This window comes from Falco peregrinus, chromosome 1 (genome assembly GCF_023634155.1).
Source record: "Falco peregrinus isolate bFalPer1 chromosome 1, bFalPer1.pri, whole genome shotgun sequence".
Classification (NCBI taxonomy): Eukaryota; Metazoa; Chordata; class Aves; order Falconiformes; family Falconidae; genus Falco; species Falco peregrinus.
In genome coordinates, this window is record NC_073721.1 from 24,259,764 (window position 1) to 24,283,412 (window position 23,649).

Consider the following 23,649-nt stretch of genomic DNA (forward strand, 5'->3'; position numbering starts at 1 on the left):
ACAAATGGCTATAGAAGCACATAGTGAAGCAAAATAAATGTTCTAAAGCATTCAAAAATACACTTAGGAAATGCTATCTGTGTGCACTTGGGAAGGGTTTGACATCTCTTGAATAATTCATGGACTTCATATCGGTGTTTGTGTCTACTGCCTGCTCTAGAAATGCAAATCCCACTGGCCATAAAGGGACTGACTACCACGGAGACTAGAATACAACATAAAGTTCACTACATTGTATCTAAGGTAACAGTCCCTTCCAGCTCCCAAAACACGTTCCAGCCCACTTTGCAAAAACTGGGAGAGTCAGCAGAGAGATGAGGAGAGAGAAGGCTGCAGAGTCCCTGATGCTCCAAGAGGAAGCCATTCCCAATCAACTTCTAAACCTGAGCTGAGGACAGACTGGCTATTCTGACTGCATCTGCTACCCATCCTGTGTCATAAATCTTCCAAGTGTGCAGTACTTGTAAAAAATGCCTTTCTTTACTGGTTCTTTTAAGTGCTTCTGAAATAATACATTAGTATCATTCATGCCTGCTGCCAAGGCTGTCGGTGACAGCAATTTGCTTGGCTGATGCTCTTGGACAGACCTTCAGGCAGGCTGCTCCTTCACCTCCACATGTTTTATAGGAGCAGTAACTTACATGTAAGTGATGTTTAAATATTCATACTTTCAGAGTATATTATTTGCATATAAGACTGAGCCTCACAAAACTTGGTGACTTTTCCAAGTGTTAATTAATTTCACTTACTTGCATATGTATTTGAGGAGGTTGTAGTTGGCTTGGGGCAAATTCTTCACCTGTTTAACCAGTTCCTGGGTACCCTGAGGAACAGAAAAAACAAGGAGAGCTATTAATATAAGTGATGCAAAGCAGGCATGACTTTTTTCTTCAGTACTATGAAGTCCTCTTTCCAGAGTCAAAACTCTGAACAACAAATGATAATGTAAGGAGGCTTTGCTTTATAAAAGGTGTCATCCAGTGTGTTGTGCCTTACCAAAACCCCAATGTCCAGAACTTTATTCAGTTCTCAAATTCAGTGGAAATTCTCCTGTCAGCTTTAATGGTTGACGTAGAAGCCTTCAATTAGCAGGGGCTGCTAGCCTTCAAAGTCTGCCCACTGGCATTGGTATAAATGTACCAGCAAAGTGCCTTTTCAGCACCTGGACTATTTGAAACATTGAGGCATTGAGTGTAGGATAAATACAGTGCAGTAATGCTCAACTGAGCAGAAAAGAGTTTTTTCTTAAAAAGCAAAATGACATTCCAATTCAACTACCTCCTTTTAAACTACTTGCTTACATTTGCAGTCATCCTGACCTGTGACATACTTCCTCATAAAATTTCTGCCTTTACATTAAAAGGTAAGATGAGACATCTGCTGGAGGAATGACTTAAACCCTGAAGCTACTTAAATCACCTAATTAAAACTTCTGACTCAGAAGGCTATTGTCCCTCCACAGTCCCAAGCATCATTTGCTTGCTCTTGTCAATGCTGCAGTTGCCCTGGAGATTTGCTTATTTTTAAAGACAATTAAGCCTTTTGTGGGAAAACAGATACCCAAGCACGTTTGGGAAGAGTGATAGCTGCTAACTAATGGTGGAGAAATTCCAGAAGCAGCTGGTTCCAAGCCAAAGAAGTGCAGCTGAACATTCATTTCAAACTTTCCTTGATTTTTTAAGTGCTGTTAGGGAGGGAATTCTGTTGGCCACCCTTTTGCAAGATCTTCCTGATTTCTCTGGTCCACACAAGTCAGAAAGATCCAGAAAGCAGTCTGTATTCCTGCCTCCATCCTTAATGTCCTAATGTATAGACACTTTTTTATTCTATATGTCCCAACGTAAAAAAAAGCCCTCTAGTAAAACCCAGGCACTTAAGAAGAATTCTTAGAAGCACTAAGTCCTTTTTAATGCCTTAGCTTAAAGATTATGCTGATTTAACAGTGACAACAATGAAGACACTAAGAAAAGACCAGTCCCTTAAAAATCTCAATCCTCTTTTTAAACTTCTGAAAACTTTTGAATTAAGGTCATCTGCTGCTGATGTGAAGGTTAAGGTCAGTTGTTTAGGTCATCCAGCTTTCAAGTGAGGAGTTTGAACTAGAAATAGGTGAGCTAACAGACCTAATTCCCTCTTGAATTATGCTCTGTAACCCGATTTATTTCAAATACAGAAATCGGGATTATATTTTTGCACTGTATTTCAAGTGCTCTGAGTTAAAATACTATGGCTCCACTGGATGGAAGAAGGGGCTTTGGAACAGAAACTGCAGGCAGTTGTGACCAGCTGGAAACATAACGTAAAGGTTCAAGGTGCTACCTGAAACAAAAAAGGTTCTAAAAATTTATCATCCTTACTTTGTCATGAGGAATCACAAACGTGGTATTACACAGAGAGTATCTTCCTATTTGTCAAGGTGCAAACACTTGCCAGGTTAAAAAAAGCTCTCTACTGCTGCAGCAGCATCTGTCAGCTCTGCCACAGATCTGTACCACCAACCGCCTCACCAACAGGTGGCAGAAGGCTAAGCCTAGTTAACACCACAGCAGAAGTGTAAAGGAAAATGCAAGCTAGAAAACGGCTGTGTTATTAACAAATAGCACTGTTCATGCTTATGGCTGCAGCCTAGCAAGCAACAGAGGCTCTGCACTGTCATTCGTCATGGTATTTTGCAGTAATAACTGTTACCTCCTTGAAAATGCTGCATGTCTAATTTACCACAGAAGCGTGCTTTCCAAGGAATAATCCCAAACCCAAGGATTTTGCAATGTGTGTAACAGATCAGCACCAATTAGGAGCTTCTAGCTGAGCTGGAAAACCAGCAACACTTCAGATGCTCACCCAAATTCAGACCCTCTTTAAAAATTCAAAGCCCATATGCTTAGCCCACTGAACTACTGTGTGTATCTCTAGAGTACAGGCAGCGGTGGAGGCTAAAATACGACCATGTCAGGTCAGCTCAGACTCAAATGAATTTTTAGAGATATGAAGATCTGTCATTCATTCTTACTGTAAAATTGTTTTTCATTTTCAATCCCTTCTCCTAACTAGTTGGGATCAGACTCAGATCTTTTTTAACACTGCAGTCCTGCTGAGATACCTGGAAGCCTCAGCACAACCCAAAGGCCTCTGTTATGTATCTGTTTGCATTCCCACACCAGAGATTACTTGGGTGCAGAATGAAGATGAACAGCAGTCTGAATGAAAATGGAAAGCCTAGGGCAGTGCTGAAGTATTTTTTGCTGCAGATGGAGATTAGGCCACGCTAACATAATAATTCCTGTCTATGGCCACAATGAAGCAGCATAAGATGCCAACAATTTTATCTGAATGGCTATTTTGCCTTAAGTAATTCTGTTTTTATGGGGGGGGGCAGGTATACAAAACTAAAGCAAATTGTATTTTGAGTCCAAGTCTCATTCAAAACTTCCAAGTGAAAAACAAAAACAAAATAGTACTTCAAATTACAATAATATTTTATTTTGTTTCCAAATACTTTTTCAAAGTGAAACGTTTGATTTTGAAATTCCCTGCTTATCATTTTGTGCTAAAAAATTATGGTTTCAATGCAACCACATTTTTGAGTAGGGCTATTTTCTATGTGGGAGGTGAATCAGGCCCTACAGGCTGAGTATGACTTTGTGCTACATTCTGCTCCGCGTGCTACTGTGCACGTACAGCCTCTCCACCCCTGGTGTACACACTCCACCTTCCTTTCTGAAAAAGTAAACAGCCCTTGTTGAGGTTCCAGACTTTTCTGACAAAAAAAAAAAATAAATGAAGCTTATGTTTACAACAGCATCTTAACAAGACAAATTTGTGCTATCAGCAGTAGCCTATTTTGTAAGCCTTCATTTTGACTATCTAGTGCTCTTCATCACCTTTCTAATCCAAAGAGAATACTGCACTACAAGTCATTTGAGTCTGGCCTTGCTCCCACAAAACCAACACAGATGTTGCTTCCCAAACTGCTGCAGCCTGTGCAGGCAAAATCAGGCAAACTACATAGTTAATAAGCTGAGCAGTGATACACAATTATGTTTGCCCAACTTGGCAGCATCTCTAACTCTTGTGCAATAGTGCTTAATGGATCTAAAACTTCCCAGTCTGCACATATCATGACCAAAATGAAACCAGCTCCACTGCCTTAGAATTGCTGCCATTTCTTGTGAAATCCACCATTGTGCTGTTTGCAGCATAGTACCCTGCAGAGATGCCGGAGTTGACTGAGAATAAGGCAGAAAATGAGCAAGTTTTAGAGCTAGTAGGCACATACCTATACAATTAAAAGACAACACTAGTGCACCGGCACATTGATGTGGCTGTGTCTAGGATGCAAATGCATATCCATGTGCAGTAATACACTATGTCATGTACAGAAATTTGCTTTCTTAGAGTTGGCTAGAGGATACATCATGTGAGTACAGATAGTGGAAAACTTGCTTTTTATCCATAAAAAATCGACATTACCAGATATGCTACGTTTGATGCATGCAAGCAAGCATCTTCCTATGGGCATCATAAAGGACTTCTGCCGCAGAGTCTTCTGCCACTTGAACTAAAGGTGAACCCCAAGCTCTTTTACAGTCCCCACCAGAGACAAAGATATGAGCATGCTCTTGAGGCCACACAGAGAAAAGGGACAGAACTGTGGACTGCGACTTACAAGCCCTCAGGCCTTTGCTTCTTTAGCTGACACTAGCAACAACCTTTACAGCTTCTTTAAATCTCTGTTTTAGAAGGTGGCACAGTTCCACCCACATTAGACCAGATCCAACGTGCCTTTGCAGTCAGCAAGGAGCTCAGGCATCACCACAAGAGGAACAATATGGATGAAACAGATCAATCAATCATATTGTAAATTATCCTGCTCCTCCCAAGCAGTGAATCAAAATTTCCATGATTGCCACAGACTTGGAGGTTTTTGTCAGCCCCTTCCCTTGCCTGGAAACCAAAGAGAGGAACATCGTAAGAAGGTTCTGGCAAAGTATTCTTAGCATTATTTTCCCTATTTTGGGATAATATAATAGCCTGCCCTTCTGCAGTGCCTTTCCTCTAAGAAATACAAAGACCATCACACTGATCAATGCCTCATCCACCAAAAACTTGGGAAGCAGAACATGCTGTTCCGATACATGAAACTGAAAACACAGGAAAAGGGAATGACTTCATACAGCTTGCTAATGAGTTAACAGCAAGGCTGGGAAAGGAACCCAGATATCCTGCCTTACATCTCTTGCTCATTACGATACAGAACAGCTTTGTTCAGAAGAAAGAAGCACCAGGCTAAAGACTTCAAAAAATTCCTGTTTCAAGCAGGAGTCTGTGATATTAATGTCCAATTCATGATTTCAGGAAAATTCAGGGGAACATTCCCAGGAACTTCATTGATTTGAATCAGGACTGAAGAGTGATAAGAAGAAAGCTGTACTAAATTGAGTCTTAGGAACAACATTTGAGGTAGAAGAATGCAGATTAGAAGGATCACTGACCTCTCCCTCATCTTTTGAGAGTAGCTGTCCGCAAGAAAGAAAGTCTTCATATTTGGCAAAGGGGATGACAGGCTCTGGCAGCTCTCGAAGGTAAAGCTTCAGGAGGGACGCCACAGTGTGAACATCTGTGTTGCTGCAATAGAGAAGAGGGAAGGAAATTTAGAAACCCACACTACCCCAAAGGTCGACGCCTTTCGTTTGGGGTGCATCAAGGTCCCTCTTAGGGACAGGGACAAAGTAGGCATATGTAAGGAAGCTGTTCTGCCACATGTTTGTACTAGGCAGGAGGGTGTCTACCTAGGAACAGTTGAAATCTCCCATTTTGTCAAGATACAAATGCATCTCAGGCAATATGGGCAGTGGAAGGGATACTGCTTAAGGTAGAATGGTGCTGTGGTTCCTCAGTCAATGTGAATCAGGAATGTGAGCAATGCAGTCCAGCAAAGTGCACAGTGATCACAGAGCACTGGACAACAGAGCTCTGGATCCTTATGCAATCACACATAACCTCTGATCCTCTCACTGATCCCTCCTGCCTGATATGCTCCCCAGGCAGCACCCATGTTTGTCTGATGGGCTAGGCTCCTAGGTGTCCTGGTCAGTCATTCAGAAAAAATGCAGGAAGCTATATTTCCTCCAGGCCCTCTATTGTGATTTGGCATGGTGGCATGGCTGTGGTCACATCTCCTTCCCCAGGCTGGGTTATCTGGCATTTCTTAGCCCATGTGTTATGCTGGGATATCAACTTGTCTTTTCTTTCCCACTCCAGGAACTTCTTTTTCCTCTTCTCTCTCTGCTTTAAGTTGGGGTTGAGGTGTCAGGTGCCATGATGAAGATGCACCTGTTGTTCTTTCCTTTCAATTTCTGCTTTTGATGTATGGCGATACCTCTCCCTCATTCCAAGTCTCCTCTGGTATAACTTGGTTAATTTTTGCAGATGATCTCCTCAAAGGTTTCGATCATTGGAAGTTCAAATAGATTCTGTCACCAGCTCCTTACTACCCACCATTGCCCTGACGGTCTTTTAATAACTCTGAGAAAAACACACCAGTAACCATTGGGCAACAGAACTTCACATCCTCACCTCTAAGAGCTGAATCTCTTCTACTTGGTATGTTTTTAAGCAGTTTTGGAACACACATTTAAAACAAAACAGGAAAAATTACAATAGGAAGCTGCCAGCAGCTGCCACTTGCTACTAACCCTGATAATGCTGTTCCTATTAAACAGCTCCATCATAGTTGAGAATAACATAGTTCCACATAGTGTTTTTTTACAGGAGATTATAAATGCTTTGCAAATGAGGACAGTACCCTTATTCTTTTTTTTTTCTTTCTTTTTTTTTCGTATGGAGTTTCAGCCATGGATGGTGTATGGTGGATGACTAGCACTCAGAAGCAAAGCCCAGACAAAAGTTTCAGGTCCACTGGCTGTGGTTAGTGTTTCATCCACAAGGCCATGTGAAATCCAGCCAAATTTTCAGTGGTATGGAACTACAATAGGAGCAGGCTGCTGTACGTGCTTCCAAAACAACAACACCTGTCTTTCATAAGAACATACATATGCATTTAAAACCCAAATTGGAAAAGCATTTTAAAAATAAATATTTTAATTATCAGTCATCCCAAAGACCTGATCCACCATGGGGCAGGCAGGCTTTAACATTTTTAAGATCACCATAGATACAGAAGGCAGCTAAGAGCACTCACTGCAACTGGGAAAAAAAAGAATATTCTTTTCAGTGTACCCGACTTGGAAACAAGTATATAGATTTCAGACTTGCAGAAAATATTTGCCACTGCCTAGGCATCCCAGGCCATACATGGATAGTTTTAGTTACGCATAGAGAAAATTATGCTTGTTAGGAGGAAAAGCATTTCACTTAGCCAGGGTGGAACTGGCTTTCCCTTATCTCTCTCTGTGACTACACACATCAAAGACTAGTGTTGGGCCTACAAGTCACAGTGGACGTGGTGGAAAGAGAAAAAGGTGATTTCTGGGGGACTCTCAGCTGCCACACTACTCAGATACCCCTCTGCTTGCCTCCTTTAATTCTGTACAGAACCTTCAGTTATCACATTTCAAATCAACTACCCTAAAGGCAGGCATTCCTTCGTGGAGATCTTTACTGCCTCTGTTAAAGGTGAGACTTAGCACTGATCTATTTAGCCAGTGCAAATGTCTATGGAAATAAAGGTGCTTTCTCCTTTAAGAATGCTGGGGGGAGGCTCTGTTTAGATTAAGGTAAAACATGAAAGTGAAACTGTCATTAATTCTTTCCGTAGATTCTCCTGTTCCAGATTACGAGTGTTTTCCAAAATAACTTTGTTCACTTTCACATGAATTAAGGTAATCGTAATTCTGAACTAGAACATTCAGACATTCAGTTAAAAATACAGAGATTTTGTTTAAGAAAAGATGAAGTGAGAGAATTTGACAATTTCAAACTTTACTTTTTCATGAAAATATCTCTAAATATTTGACACTTCCATTTAGAGAGCAAATACTGACTGTGGTTAAGAATCAAAGAAAGGAGGATGGGTGGTCTGGGAAGCTGAGGGGAGGGAAGAATTAGAAGAATGTTCCAAATAAACTCTAAGGATATTCTTCCCAGGATGAGACCAAACACTGGTGCCCTTGCAGGAGAGTGCTAGCTCTTCCTGCAGCAGTAAGCAGGGATGCTATTGGCAATGTTTACACTGGCTGCAGCTCCAGGGGAAGTGATTCCCTAGGTTAATGTGCTGGCAATATATCAGATGCTCCCTGCATCACCTGGGAAAGTGGTACTAGTGAGTTCCAGCAAGAAATGGAGCCAGGTGTCCAAGTCAAGATCACAAATCTGATCCCACTTTTGACCTGTGATAGTGATTGGGTCAAATTTACACAATGGCCTTGGGTGCAAATATTCCTGGAGTTCAAGATCTCTGTTAGAGTCAAGGCCCATTTCTCAAAGCACTGTTTAGGTTGGCACTATGCCAGCCTTCACCCTGGGTAGCACATACATATGAGATGGGGAAGGAAATGTTGGTTGCAAAGTACAGACAGGATTTGGCTGCAAGGGGCCTGAAAGCATGCACCTTCCTTGTGATTTGACTGCCTGTACTCAGGGTCAATGCAGAGATAGTGCAGCTCAAGAGCTGCCCCTCTTCCCTTGCTGACCTTGGATGGAGTGCTCTGAGCCAGGGCTGACACTTCCCGTGGGAACTGATGCTCAGCTGAGCCTCTACTGTTTGTCCTGTGTCTGAACTACAACTCCCACTGCCTTACAGCCATGTCGGTGCCTGGCCACAGACCCTGTTGATCTGGACCGGGACACTGGCTCATGGACAGATTACTTAGCCAGATCTCAAACCTGCCTCGTCAATATGGACTTGCCTGGTGATCACTGGACTGTGTCACAGCCTCTGCCAGTCTGTTACCACACTTGGCTCCTGGCTCACCCTGCTTTGCAGAGCAGCTGACCCTTGCTGCTCCCTGATATTGGCATGGTTAGTAGGATAAAAAGACAGCTAGCATGTCTGTGTACCAGGCAAGGAGTGATTACATCAACATTTTTATACTAGGAAGAAAAATGCAAAATTGCCGTTTTTATTTCAGAAACATTTGACTCAAGTTTTGTTGAAAATCAAAAGATACATTCAGTTTTGAGACAACTGTTCCATCTCAGCTACTGAAATTGTAGATTAAAAAAAAAAAATCATTTTGGCCAAGAATTCTTCTAGGGTCAGAAAGTGTTTTGTTATGACATGCTGGCCAATTCTATATGTTGCATGCATAACAGCCAGAGAAGATGTGTGAGATGATGGCGACTATTCTGAAGCCTGGTGACAAAGGAAGGAGCAGAGCTGAGATACTGCCCCTGGGTAGATCTGCTGTGGTTGTGGCAAGGGAGAATACAACATCTGAAAGCAGTAAAAGCTTAGTTTACCTCCTTCACATCCATTTCTATGGTGGCATCCCGCCAACTGCTGAGTATGGCACACCCAAATCTAGCAATGCATTTCATTCAACATTTGCTGAAACTGAAACACTGGAGTAGCCCTATCTAGATTAATGGGATAATTTTTTCCCTCTGCTCAAGCACTAAGCTGAATGAAGACCTCCATAGCCAACACCATGCAGGAAAAAGCCCCAGTGGCACTTTAAATTAAGGCAAGAATGGTGTGGAAAGAGGATAGCCTCTGCAGGGCCATTCCTGCCAGATTTTACCTGCCACAGATAAACCAGCCTGAATCTGGTGATGTCAACTCACCTGTCAAAAAGGGGCTTCTCTCCACAGTCAAAAGAATCCTGCAGATCTTTGACAAGGTTGGCTTGGCCAGGGAGCCGAAAGAGCCCTTCCTCTGTAAGACCTCGTTCCCGAATAAAATCCACACATTGTTCCACCAGCAGTGGGGCCAAGCGTTGCCCATACTTTCTCTCATACTGTACGGTGTCCTCCAATCGCTGTCCAAAGATCCCTGCCAACAGAGAGCAAGAGAAATATCTGGGTGTCAACTTAAACTCTTCTTGAGCTACCACTCAGGGCATAAAATGAGGGAAGCTCACCAGGAGAAGGTGAACCTCTGTGAAGGCCCAGTTTCAAGCAGACTCAGAAGAAAAAAATTATTTTTAAAACCAAGAATTACATGCTGAGTTTTTTGCCTGCTTAAGAGTGCTTCAAACTAATCTCTGCCCTAAGCCAGTTTGTGTCTCATTACGCACAAGGAAGGTGGGGTTAAGATTATATTTGTGGTTATCTGCAGCTGTGCTGAATCTGGATTAAGTAATTATACTGCCATTGCATCTTCTGCCCCAAGAATGCCAAAACAAAGGCTACATTGACTTTATGGGACACAATTCCTTTCTGAAGGCACCCACCTCTTCGCTGTTACACAGTTGCCCTTAACAGTTTGCAGCTGCCCAGCTCAACAAGAGCAATCCTCCTAGCTGGGGATTGCTAATGTGACAGAATACAGTTGTCAACAGTAAAACTGGCTGTTGTGAAAATCCCCCACCATATCCTGCAAGCTTTGCATGTCTATTTCTTTTTCTTTAATTAAAATTGGTGAATGAAAATTAAAACACAGAATAAAATGCATGCAAAATACATTGCCCTTCCTACTAAAATGTGTACACTGTACTTCTTGCACCTTGAAAATACTGGAAGCACCGGAGACTCTAAAAATAGACTGGCCTAGGTAATTAAAGTCAGATCTACTGTAGACATATATCACCAAGTATGAAGCACTGTCTCTCTCTCTTTAGGGAAATTGGAGTTCCTGGTACCTGCTGCTGAATGCCACTATTGGCACCAGGTATGTTTGACAACATGGAAGGGGCTCAGGCTGTAAGACCCAGAGATCTTAGCTCAGTCCCTGCCACTAGGAGAGTGCTCCATCTGAAAGAGCAGCCACTGAATTGTATTCTGAAACCCTAACTCTAGCACCCTACGATGTGTGGTGGAGTTCGGGAGGATAGCATCCAAGTTAACCATATTTTGGTAATAAGAATTCAGTAAAAAAATTCCAGAATTTACACAATGTAAGATAAGACCAGGCCTATAGCAGACAGGAAATTCTATTCAAAGGTTTCTCAAAGGAACAGCAAGCCCTCCACTGATATGAAGGAGCTTTAGATCATGCACTCAGCAGTCAGTTAATCCTGCAGGTCTGAAAAAAAAACAGCATGCAATATTGGAGTTACACTGTATTCACAAACAATAGCCAAAAGCAGTGTTTAATGGATGCATGCATGCACTTATACAAGGCCAGGGGACTTGGTTTTCCTAAGGCACTGCTTATGTTCCTGCTAGCAATCACATTTTCTGGTTTTTAGGGCTATATTCATGGGAGGATAATAACTTCTGGTAGGAGGCTTCCTAACCTCCATTCACTGTCATTCATGGGAGACACCATGCCAAACCATAGCTGCTTTCTATATTTAGTCCAACCCTGCTGAATCCTCAGTGAAATAAACCTTTTACAACCAGTTTCAACTCCCTGAATGAAATACGCAAGAAGCATCCTAAAGTCCAATTTTCCTTTCCCTGCCAGTTTGTTATACAATAGAAGACAGAAACCTTCCTTACCACTGTAGCCTACACAACTGCTTTACAGTGTCAGAGCTGAAGGGCCATGAAAAGTTTCAAAGAAAATTCCCTCCTTATCCTGTCAGGAGGGCATGTCCTGGAGCATGGGTGTGACTTACCTTTATCACTGTGAACATTGGCTTTCTTGCAGAATAAAGGCTTTCTAGTTCTCTAATCTGTTTGAATTTTCACTGAGATGGGTGTCTCTGAAGTCACATTCTAGGACAGGGAATCTCTTCCTGGTTTTGCACAGGTTGCTTTGTAATCTCATCACATAATCCCTGCTGTCATGAGGGGGCACAGCAGAACTGCTTGGTATGTGGGGCTCAGCATTGTCAAACTGTTTCCAGGGCACTTACAGAGGCTGGAAAGCCATGAAAGAGCAACTTTTTCCACCAAGTTTCTCAGCTAACTTCCAAATCCAGATCATAGCTGAAAAAGTGAAGTGTCCACGGCCTGTTCATCTCTCAGCCTCTCTGCTTATAGGGGACGAACTCTCAATATTGCATATCATAGTAAATACACACAAGAATGATCCAGCTAACAAGAAGTGCAAGCCAATTGCAGGCCCCTCAGCTGTGAAAAGCTGAGCAGGAACATGTGTCCTGCAGGACACCTGTCCAACTTCCCTCGTGTTGTTCTGCTAGTGACCATTTCCCTTTCTTTTTCTGACCTGAACATTTGATCCTGGGACACAGGCCAATGCAAACCAAAGTTCTTCAGTATGAGTTGCAACAAGTTTGGGTCAGACCCTTAGACACAAAAACCTCCATACGCTATCATCAATCTCCAGCCAGACTTCCTCCCACCAAATCCATCTATTTCCTTAAAATACATATTTTGAGTATTCTTGAGTATATATATATAGTATTCACTCTCCTACATGCAAGACGCAGAGGTTTAGAAAGGTCAGGCTGTGGTAGATGCCAGGGCAATTACAGGATACAAGTCCTGTTTTCTCAGATCTCTACATGTTGAATCACAGCCGTTTCCTAAAGGGCCTGTTTAGAGAAGGCTCTGGGAAAGAGGTAAATGCTCTTGCATTCCCCAAGTACAGGGCACAGACATAATGTTTTTTCCAGAAATTCATGTGCTGCTGTTCTAGACTTAACTAAGAGCAAGGACAAAGGCAGTGTCAGACCCACACATAAGCAAGCACACACAAAACTACATGCATAATCTCCACTTGCAGTGTGAAGCTTTGTCTACTTTTCCCTGGCCTTGGTTGGTCTGTGGGCAGCAACATGGTCTAATATGTTTCAAGCAACATCAGTCCTTGCCTTCCTGGTCAACTTGGATCACATGAGCAGTACCTGTCTGTAGGTACTGTCAATGACTCCTGGGTAACAAGTTGACTGCAGCCAGAGACCACTGACACAGAGGTTAAGGAATGTGGTGCTAAGATAACAGATAAAGATAGAAGGGTGACCTGCTTTGAGATTCAGAAGGAGCAGCAGATGGACCTTTCACAAGCACAGTATTAACATTACTATGGGTGTCTGCTGCAGAACCAGATGCTGGGGACCCTGTCTTTCCACCTTCTCAAGCACAGAAGTTGGTAACACCTTTTTCTCCTGGATGGAAACAGCGATCTTCAGAGGAAACAAAGGCGCTGTAGTATTCTTCTTCTGCAATACTACTCACCTCCCTTCGCACCATTTCAAATAGGTAACAAGAAACACCAGCCATAAAACCAAGGCTGGGATGACTGGGGATGAAGCTGACCTAACTATGATGACTGAAAGGAGCTGGCACAAGTGTGGGTTACTTCCCATGTGCTGAAGGGCTGTGCAGGTGACATCACACAGCCCTCACAGGTCATTTTTGGCTGAGGGGAAGAAAAGACCCTGAAGCCATTGCCAGGGTGAAAGACATATCTCAGCCCAGCTCTCCTAGCTGCCTCGCACTTTGGTGCGGGAGTCCCACTCCAGCCCAACTCCAATTGCAGATCTAAGTTTTCTCTCCCTCTCAATGCTGAACCTTAATTTTCCATGGAAGCACTAGAAGTCACCAAGCATTGCACAGATTAAATATATCACCCAAGCCAGGTCTGTTGGTAACCGCACCTTTCCCTTTGCAGCTGCAATTACACTGCAGCTCTATGCCCTATTTTTTTTTTTTTTTCTTTTGCTGAGCCATAGAGAAGGACCCCCTCCAGCCACTGCTCAGAAGAAAGATTGCTCCCTGCCCAGGTCTTTTGGCAGTAAGAGCATTAGGGTTGCAGTTTAGAAAGTAGACAGCTGCAGTTAGAGTGGGGCTGAAAAGCTGGCCTTGGAGAAACCATTTATCTGTGCAGTGGCTGCACATCTTGTCCATAGCTTAGGAGAGGAAATTGGTGTTAGGGTTCAGAGAAGAAGCAAGCTAAGAGATATCTTTGGAGTAGGGCTGGAAAGGGACTGTCAAAGGCAAGCTGGAGCTGTTGACAGTTCTGGGCTTGTGGAAATCTTTCATCTAGACATCTGCTGGGGGGGCCTTGATGAAGTCTACTCTCAGTAAAATTACTGCTAGGGCTCTTACAGCTACACTAGCAAGAGACATAGCAGATGCACCTACTTCAGTCTCCCAGGGTTAAACAGGGCAGACTGAGAAGGTGGTGTTCTGCTAGCTCTGTAAAGCTCATCTTGCTTCAGCTAGGTCTCAGAAGAGCTTGTAAAACGTGTAGTAAAATGTCCCTGAAACTACCAGGATATGACAGCATTGCTGGGCTGGACAGGGATTGCCCTGCCTTGCAAGGAAAAGCGAATGTGGAGCCAGTCACACACAGCCTCATCTGCCGGCTCCTCAAGGCACAGGCCTGTTTTTAATCACTGGGGCCAGCAGCTCAGACTGAACTTGGCAGCATTTCACTCCATTTGATGATCCTGCTGGAAGACATTAAAGTCTTTCTTTTCATTCAGAAGAAGTAGAGCCAGTGCCATCCAGTCACACTCCCAGACAGAGTTAGGCTGGAAATAAAGTCAAAAGCTACTATCAACCCAAGGGTTAACTTTCCTTGTCAGACCCTTATCTATAGCTAGGCTCTTTTATTTGGTTTCAAAGCAGAAAAAACCCCAGCATGCCTGGGACCACATCTTTAATCTCAGAAAGACTCAAGAGATACTAAAATAATGGGCTAGCAGAGCTACAGAATTTCTTTCCTCTACTCCAACAAGCTGTCTCTGTTCTTTAAAGATTTAGGTGGCTCTTTGTGGAAAAAGCGAGCCAGGAATGATGTACTGACTAAGACACAGACAAGCTCTCTGTCCTGGCCTGAATAGCTCACCCACCAGCTCCAGGCATACAAAGTCTATACATTCAGCTATGCTGTCCAGACATGCAGTGGGCAGGAAAATATATGCTCCCTGCTTCATTTTTCCTCATCAGAGCTCTGATTTCAACCAAAATAAACTGAAGACAGAGATAATAAAGTCAGTTCCTGAGTAGATTTTTCTTTACAGGAGGACTGAGGACTTCGTATGTGCTTAAAGCAGGAAAAGTCCAGACACTCCTGTGTCAGCTGTACATAGAGCTTAGTACACACACGCTCACGTTAAAAGATGTGCAGGAAGATAATCAAGCACAGACCTGGATGCTGCTCTACAGCAGTACATACACCCGCGCATGCATGTGGTGCCTCACAGACAGGCAGTTTACGGATATAAATATTGTGTACGTGCTCACCTGCACAGGTAAGCGTCTGCTTTTACCTTCCCACATTCATACTTAGGCTCCCATTTATCTGTCCCTCTCACACATGAAAGCACTGAGAACAAATCATGGGCAGACATTCAGAAATGCATATGCTTCCATAGCACAAAACACACACAAACCTATAACTCCTGTTTCCCCTCCCCTGGCCCACCCAAGCACACACTTTGTGAATTACTGTAGCAGCAACTGGAAAAGAAGTTCCACATTAGGAGCCTAAGAAAAGATAGTTCCCAACGACTAAACGATCCAGCCAGACAAAACATGTGAGAATGAGGGAAAGGAAAGGAAACAACAGATAAGTAGGAATCAAGCAAAAAAAAGTAACTTGCCCAAGGCCACACAAACGGGTCTGTGGTAGAATGTGGTGTCTTCTGACCCCATTCCCCACAAAGAACAGCCTCCATATACTAGGAGCCGATTGCTTTCATTCATGTACGACCATTTAAATATTTTATGTAAAAGCAAGCAGAAATGCATCTCCTCAGAACTATCTTCAAATGTTAGACTGGCATCCAGTAGGTATTTTTGGCCATAAACCGGGTCCTTCCCACTCTTTCCCCCTTTGTAAAGTCAGCTCCTTTTTTAGATTCCTAGCTTATGTCTGAGGCTAAGCTCAAATATCTGCTTTTCCTCTAGGAAAAGAAAAACATAACAAATCTAAACTCGGAAAATCATCTCATACCTCTCGTTCTTGTGCAGCACTCCGCTACATGACAGGCGCTGAGCTTTAAGCAGAAACCAGGCAGTGTCAGACAGCAGGAGCGGCAGAGAAAGAAAGTCCTGACTTCAGGCATCAGACACATTCTGAGTCCCAGCACTGGCAGCTTTCCATTCACCCAGCGCTACGGAGTGGAGAGCAGCCGATCTGCCCTGGGAGATAATCTCAGCAGCACATCTGGTCTTAGCTCCGCAACTCGACATTAATTATGACTTGTGCAGAAAGCATTTGAAATATCCAATGAGGTGCAGAGCTTCCCAGCTCCCTCCGCGTGGGGAAGGAGAGAGTAGAAAGACAGGCAGGTAGGGTCTTGCCCACCCTCGAAGCTGCCGCCAATGTAAACAGCAGCTAAGTATGGGTCACAAGTTTTAACAAAGGCATCCCCCATCGGCTCTGTAATATATTCATGCTCTAATTGCTTGTCAGATCTATTCTAGATAGCTGGAAAGCTGAGCAACAGTTGCTGTCTGCATGCCACACTCTGGATCCCTTCCTGATACAGGCAATGTTAGTTGTGCTGCAGGCAACTTGGTGCCCCGGTCTGGCCTCTGTTCTGCTTGCAAAGCACCAGAAGCAGAAACCTCATTTTGGAGGGGACATACCCTCACCTTAGCCTTAGCATACTCTGAGAGTACCTCCACAGCTCTGGGATACATTGGAAAGTTTTACACAGCTTAGGAAAAGCTAGTCTTTGACCTGTGCACCTTTTTTGTGCTTACACCCTCTGCTTTTTACAGAGAAGTTGTCTGATGCTCAATAGCTCAGCTGCATAACTGGTAGAGGAGGGAACTACAAGCTCCTTACATGTGAACCAATTCCCCAGGACTTACTTGCAGTAAAATATTCACCCCCTCAGCCTCTGGTTTCAGGGTAAGAAGCCTGTAGTTAAGAAAAACACTTATCACACAATGCCTCATGCAGTTATACACAGGTCAGCCCTCCATCCCATTTACAAAATGCACTCATGTGACTGCAGATCTGCAGCCGTCACCACTCAAAACCTTTGCACCAAGCTTCCGCCAAACTTCTGGGGAATTTTATCAAGTTTGGCTAACTTCATTTCCCTCTGCAGAAAAAAAAAACCCAAACCAAAACCACCCAACAACTTATCCCTGTCTGCAACTGCTCTTCTGCTTCTGTTATTAAAATACCATTTTGTGGTCACTGCACAGACCATGCTCATCTGAACTTAGTGGCCCGCCACCTCCTTACCTACACAGTGGCTCAGTTTGAACACACATGTCAGGCTCTGATATTATCCCAGTCACTGAGACAGTGTTGTTCCACAACTCATGAAACTTGAGATCAAACTATGTCTCTACATTCTCTGTTCTGATCAAAAGACTGTCTCTCAATACAGGTCATGGCAGCACTAGGATCAAAAGCTCTAGTTATTGAGTAGCAAGATAGTAAGGTATTCCCCTTAGCTATTCAAGGTATATTTTGAGTAGCAAGGTATTGCACAATTGCAAAAATAGACACCGAAAGCCCAGACAATACACTGGACAGTATTTAAAGCCCACTAAAGAATATCTGAAAAGCAATGGAGATCCTTAAATAAAAATTACAAATGAGATCCTGGGTGTTCTTCACCCTTTTATTATCCCCTCTTCGCCTGTGGTGAACACAGCAGGCTGCAGGTTAGGGAGAGGCTGCCCACAGTGCTAACGGGTGAGCACGACCAATCCTCTTCTGAATGGCTGAGACACCATCAGGATTTTTTTGGCACTAATCCCTGGAACAATGCCTCAAAATTAGCGTCACGTCTGCAAATAACATTATGGAGCCTGGGACTCAACGCTTGGGATGGGAGCCCAGGAGACAGAAAATGCAGACATTTATTCTTCCATTCACTTCTCCATTTCTGTTTTCCACCTTTCAAAACACCAGAACAAGAAGGTATCCAATGAAATAGAAAGTCATGTTGTTTAACATGAATATTGTTATACGCAAAGCCTAATTAACCTGTGAAATTCACAGCCTCTCAGTGGCCAAGGACACAGCACGACTCAAAGCATGGTTAGACTTCAGCATAGCTTATAATACTGTGAGTTGCATGAGAGATGACAAAGACAATGCAAACTCTTCCCCGGAGAAAGAGCAAACACAGCTCTCTGGTGAAAGAAAAAAGGAGCACATGCTTGCTTACATGAGCATCACAATTAAAGCATAAAACGACAGCTGCTTCAGTGTTATTCCCTGCACATGGTTAACTTTGCAGCTATAGGTGTCCTGCGAGAAGAACACAATATTGCGCTCCATATCTACACACTCCACAGTTACCACCTATCTCCTTATATGAAACAATTCTCAATCCCTTTCAAAGTATCATGTTAAAAATCATGACTTAGACCACAGAATATAAGACTGGAGTAAAAATCACTAAATATAAATATTTGATTTGTGTTTTGAATTCCCAGGTCACACTTGGATCCTGCTTTCTCTGTTAACCACATTTCTGAAAAATGAAATCCAAGATTCACACATAATCACTGGATTGCAGGGGCTGCAGACTCCAGAAGTACACTTGATACTGCAAGAATAGCAATAAAATCCAGAAAGCTGTCCAAATTACATATAAACTACCATCAACATTTTCACCTGGAGCTCTCCCCGTACACGTGCCAAGGAAAGAAGGGGTAATGGGTCTGAAATCCCTCTTTCCCCATTGCTGTGAGTTTGTTTAGTTGTAGAGAAGTTTACCACTGACCAACCCTTGTTTTCTAAATAACAACTTAGGTTACTAAAACTGTTCAGGGAGTAAGTCTCACAGAATTTTGTTTGCTGTGGAGCTGCAGGCATTTTCTTTCCTTGCACCATTGTATGAAGAGAGTTCTAGTAATGCTCTCATGAGCTAGCACCACTGCAGTTATTCTGCTGCAGGTACCAGAACAGGGAGAAAGCATCCTGCCTATACATGTCACTACAAGCCCTGAGACTGGCTGGGAAGTTCACTACAGCTCACACAACCTCTGAAAATCCAGGCATGTCTCAGGCTTGGCATCTAACTCAGGTCAAATTCAGTCTTGAATCTGGTTGCAACAGACAGGAATGGTGAACCCACTTGAACTCAGAAAATATTCCTCCTCATCTCTGATTGTGAGCAAACTTGTTGGCTTGCACAGCTCTAGCAAGTGCCATAGGGTGTGAGTATTTTTAGACACTGTCTTACACAGAGTATTAGCTAATATACAGATATACTCAAGTGGACCTGTCTGAGGGAGCTCAGATCTAGGAAATTGCTTCATCTATTTGTACAGAAAGGACCTCATATCAAAGTTAGAATAAGAGCTGAAGTTCTCTAGTTTTCAAGTAAGTTGAGCCTTGTACAGACTCACTTTTTAACCTAGGCAAACACGGGCATTTGAACATCTTGTATCTGTTGAAAGCTGGCAGTGAAATGGCTACAGGTGATCAGTCACAGGGCTGAACCCAGCAGGAAAGATTTCAACAGTATGTCAGCATGTCCCCTGTAGCGAAAATTTCCCTTCCAGTTTCCTCCCTCTCCAAACACTTTGGAGAGATCCTTCTCTGAACAAAATGATGTCCCCACACCCCTCCCCTGTCTAGGCTGGGGTCTCAACCTTCACTGGTAAAATGAAATATTTTGAGAATGAACAGGCTTCTGCTTACTGATTGATAAACCAGTTCATCCTGGGTTAAAAGGTTCGCAAATAGCTATGTTCGTCCTTCTGTCAGAGTAGATTCTGCTTAACCTGTGTGAGGTGTCTTCCCATCTCTCTAAAACATGTCAGGAAAGGAATTAAGCAGCACTGTAAATTACCCTGCCATGGACTCTGACCACTTTATGCTCTAAATTGAGATTTTAACTGTTTGCTCACAGAGAAAAGATGATAAACAGACCTAACGTCACTTAACCACAGCATTTTGAATCCAGAGCCAAACCCCTGTGTTTATTGGTCTATTTCTCTCTAAACAAAGGCAAGAAGCATTTAGAGAATGAAACATCAAGAGCAACAAAAAATGCCTTTTAGCAAGCAATGACCTGGGCAAATGTGCCCTGGAAAACTTCTTTCTCCCCACAACATAAGAAAAACTTTTACAGAACTTTTTATTTACTGAGTCTTGCACATGCCTGTCTACATTTAATAGATTTCATAGGCTTGACTGAAGCTCTGTCTGTAGAAAGCATCTGACCAGCAGATTTTCTCTTCCAAGTTCACTGCATGTTGATGTCCCCACTGCACAGAAGAGTTTTACAAAAATTCTGGGTGTTAATAAGTAAAAAGTAGTTATGATGTAACATGATTGTTGCCACCACAGTGTCTCATCACTACAGAAAGATGAGAATTCCAGCTGTGGGTTTGAACATAAGGATCACGGAGTCTAAAACCTGTTGCTGATCCTCGTCTTGTACAGAATGAAATGAGCCACCAGGATTTCTGGCCATTCTGGAACCTGGCAGAGCCTGTGACCTAGATTTACAACCAAAATTTAGAAGGTCAGCCCCTTTATCCATTCAGAAGACCAAACAAGCTTATGGCCTCAAGCCTTCCCATATCTCAAGCCTGAGAGGCTGATAACCTAGACACAGCACAATCAGTCACTGAGGATCAGACAGGATCAACATTGAACACATGGGTGCTTACGCAAATCAAACTTCATCATAAATATCTCTGTCAGTCTATAACCTACAATCGCAAAACTCCGTACCAAGTAAATTGTGTATAGTGTCACTTTGTTGCTTCCTCAAACTCATCCAATGATGAAAATCTGTTAGCTAATTACCTGTATACTCCACTATCCAACTAAAATCATCAATCAATATAAAGCATAACTTACACTTTCACCATCCAAGCATAAGATCACGGTCTAAGCTCTAACAACAGCCGAACTTGACTGACCGTGCTTGGAGAGAACATGGAATTTAGCTCAAACTTGTAAAATGGGTAACACATTTCAGTGAATCTGCTAGCCTTTCAGGAACATTTCTAGAAGAGGTCAGGGGCTGAATGTTCCCTTCCCTGACCTGCAACTCGGAAGGTAGGAAGGGGAAATTACAAGACCAATTACGTGATGATGGAGGAGAATAAAAAAAGAGCAACTAAAGGGGGTAGAAGCGTAACCTTTGCAAAGGACGTAGGAAAAAAGAGACATGGTGAATGTCTTTGTCTTCAGCTCCTAAATGGTTAAAATTGCAACTTGCAAGAGGCAGACTACCATTCCCTTTCAGTAAGGGCATATCCTCATAACACTCATCAAAGGACTAATACAGAGAAATTAAAATCCTTGCCTGCAAGCTGAGAAACACCACAGGAACATGTTTGTCCCATTAATCATACACTGCCAGGATATGCAGTGAGAATCATTGCTGTTTTAAAGACTGTCAGCTTTCAAACATCAAGCATGAATCTTACTATTACAGGAATGCTCTCACTGAGAAAACACCAGGGAAGGAGGTGGTACTGGTCAGACTACATGCTACAGGCAGTAGCCACCAACAATGTAACAAATGCACAGCCACCATCACTTCTCCATGGCACTTCCTAGCTGAAGAGAAGAAGAAAACAATCTGTTATTGAAGCAAACACAAGCCCTGCCTTATTTATTCTGAAGCTGGATTGCTCTTAGCAATACAAGGTATATGAAGCTAATGACTTCCTCTAGAAGTTTTTCTTTGATAGCTCAGGTGGACTTATCTTCTGTGAACTCATCCAATTCTATTTTGAATCCATTTATTATTTTTGTTTCCACATCTTGTGACAATGAGTTTCATAATTTATTTTTGCACTACATGAAACGCTTCTTTTTCCTGGTTCAAACCACATGACTGTGCACAGTTCAAATCCTCCTTATATTTGTAATAATTTTATCCATCAGAGCTTCCTGCAAACTTCTCTTTTCCAAGACCCTTTTCAAAGTAATTTTTTTGTTGTTTTTTGAGGAAGGGGTTTAAGTTGGATAGATTTTACATCTTAACTGCTTACACAACCTCTGGAGTACAAGATTAATTCAGGGAAAAGCTTGTATTAAAAGTTCTACCCTGAGCTTGAAAAGTCTTTTGTAGCACAAATTTCATCCAAATGGAAACATTCCCATGTGACATTTTGTTTTATCAAATCGAAGTTTCTCAACCAAGACATTTAATCAAGCAAATCCCATGAACAGCTTTACCCTTCTCACCTAAATATGTAACAGAAGTAATTTATATTTATAGTTTTTCTCTGTGTCCTATCTAGTTGAGCAGAGGCACTCAGAAGGATTCTTGCTCAGTTGCCTGTCATTCCCCAGCACTGGATGCAGGCCTGCTCTTTGGTGCCCAGGACTGTCCACACCAACAAAGTACTACAGATCCATCCGCCTGATGCCAAACTACATCCTTCATCCATACAACCAAACTAAGCTGGTTAATGACAGCTGGAGATACAGCATTGCAGCGCAGAACTCGTGCTGCTGCCTGGGGTCTTTGAAACCAGTAGCAGGGGACTTGCGTCTCTAACAAGCCCTAACACAGTGCTCTGAGAATACCCATTGCTGCTCCACAATGACCAGGTTACTGCATAGTCTCCACTCAGAGCCCAGATAAGCTTGGGCACTGGTACTGAATGTCACTTAAAGCCCTTAGCCAACAGCTTTAAAGGTGAATTATATACAAGGAGTGAACTAGAGAGACATGAAAGTTACAAATTGTATATGGAAGTGGAGCAGCCACCTGACTTGTAAATGTAGGATCATCAAAAGTCAGTAAGGAACACCTTTTGCCCTTGACATGCTTTAGTTTTGCTTTTAGTTTTACACCCTTCCATCAAGTATTTATACACACTGATAAGATCCACTCTGAAACTTCTCCAGGCTAAACAAGCCCAGCCTCCTCAGCTTCTCTTAGTATCTCACTTGCCACAATCCTTTAATCATCTTAGTGGCCTTTCACTGGACTCCCTCTGGTAAGCCCAAATCTTTCTTGTCCTGGGGAGCCCAGAACTGGCAAAACACTCCAGATGTGATCTTGCTAATGCTGAGGGGAAGGCTCATCTCCCTCAATCTGCTTGCAATGCTCTTCTTAATGCAACCCAGGATTCCGTTGGCATTCTTTGCCACAAGGGTACATTGCTGGCTCATGTTCAACTTGTCCAACAGCATCCCAGGTGCTTCTCTGCAAAGCTGCTTTCCAGCTGGTCAGCTCCCAGCATGTACTGCTGCCTAGGTTTATTCATCCCCAGGTGCAGGACTTTGCATTAGTTTGTTGAATTTTATGGGGTTCCTGTCCACTCATTTCTCTAGCCTGTCGAGGCCTCTCTGAATGATGGCACAACTGTCTGATGCACCAATCATTCTTCCCAATATTACCTGCAAGCTTGCTGAGGGTGTACTCTGTCCCAGGTCATTAATGAAACTGTTACATTGTACTGGCACCAGTATTAGCCTCTGGGGTGTACTATTAATGACTGGCCTTCAGATGGACTTCGGGCTTTGAGCAGAGCACTTCAGCCAGCTTTCAATACACCTCACTGTCTATTTATCTAGGCTGTACTTTATGAACTTGTAAATGAGGTTATTACAGGAGACAGTCCTGAAAGCTTTGCTAAAGTTGAGACAAACAGTAATCACTGCTGTTCCCTCATCCATGATTTCATCATAGAAGGCTATCAGGTTGGTCAAGCGTAACTTCCCCTCCACAGATCCATGCTGACTACTCTCGGTCACCTTTTTGACCTTAA

At 42.9% G+C, this 23,649-nt stretch overlaps 1 protein-coding gene across 10 annotated transcripts in view; it reads right to left on the reverse strand.

Moving 5' to 3' along the window:
- The window catches only part of ARHGAP22 (Rho GTPase activating protein 22), a 150,114-nt gene that overhangs the window by 13,258 nt on the left and 113,207 nt on the right, over positions 1-23,649 (reverse strand). For all 10 annotated transcript variants that reach the window (XR_008745405.1, XR_008745404.1, XR_008745389.1 and 7 more), the window contains 3 exons: positions 9,745-9,952; positions 5,493-5,625; positions 750-823 (listed from right to left, as the gene is read on the reverse strand). Coding sequence is in view for 7 of the 10 variants with exons in the window: in XM_055793560.1 (XP_055649535.1) it covers positions 750-823; positions 5,493-5,625; positions 9,745-9,952 (415 nt within the window). In the remaining 3 variants the exon portion in view is untranslated. The remainder of the gene's footprint in view (positions 1-749; positions 824-5,492; positions 5,626-9,744; positions 9,953-23,649) is intronic.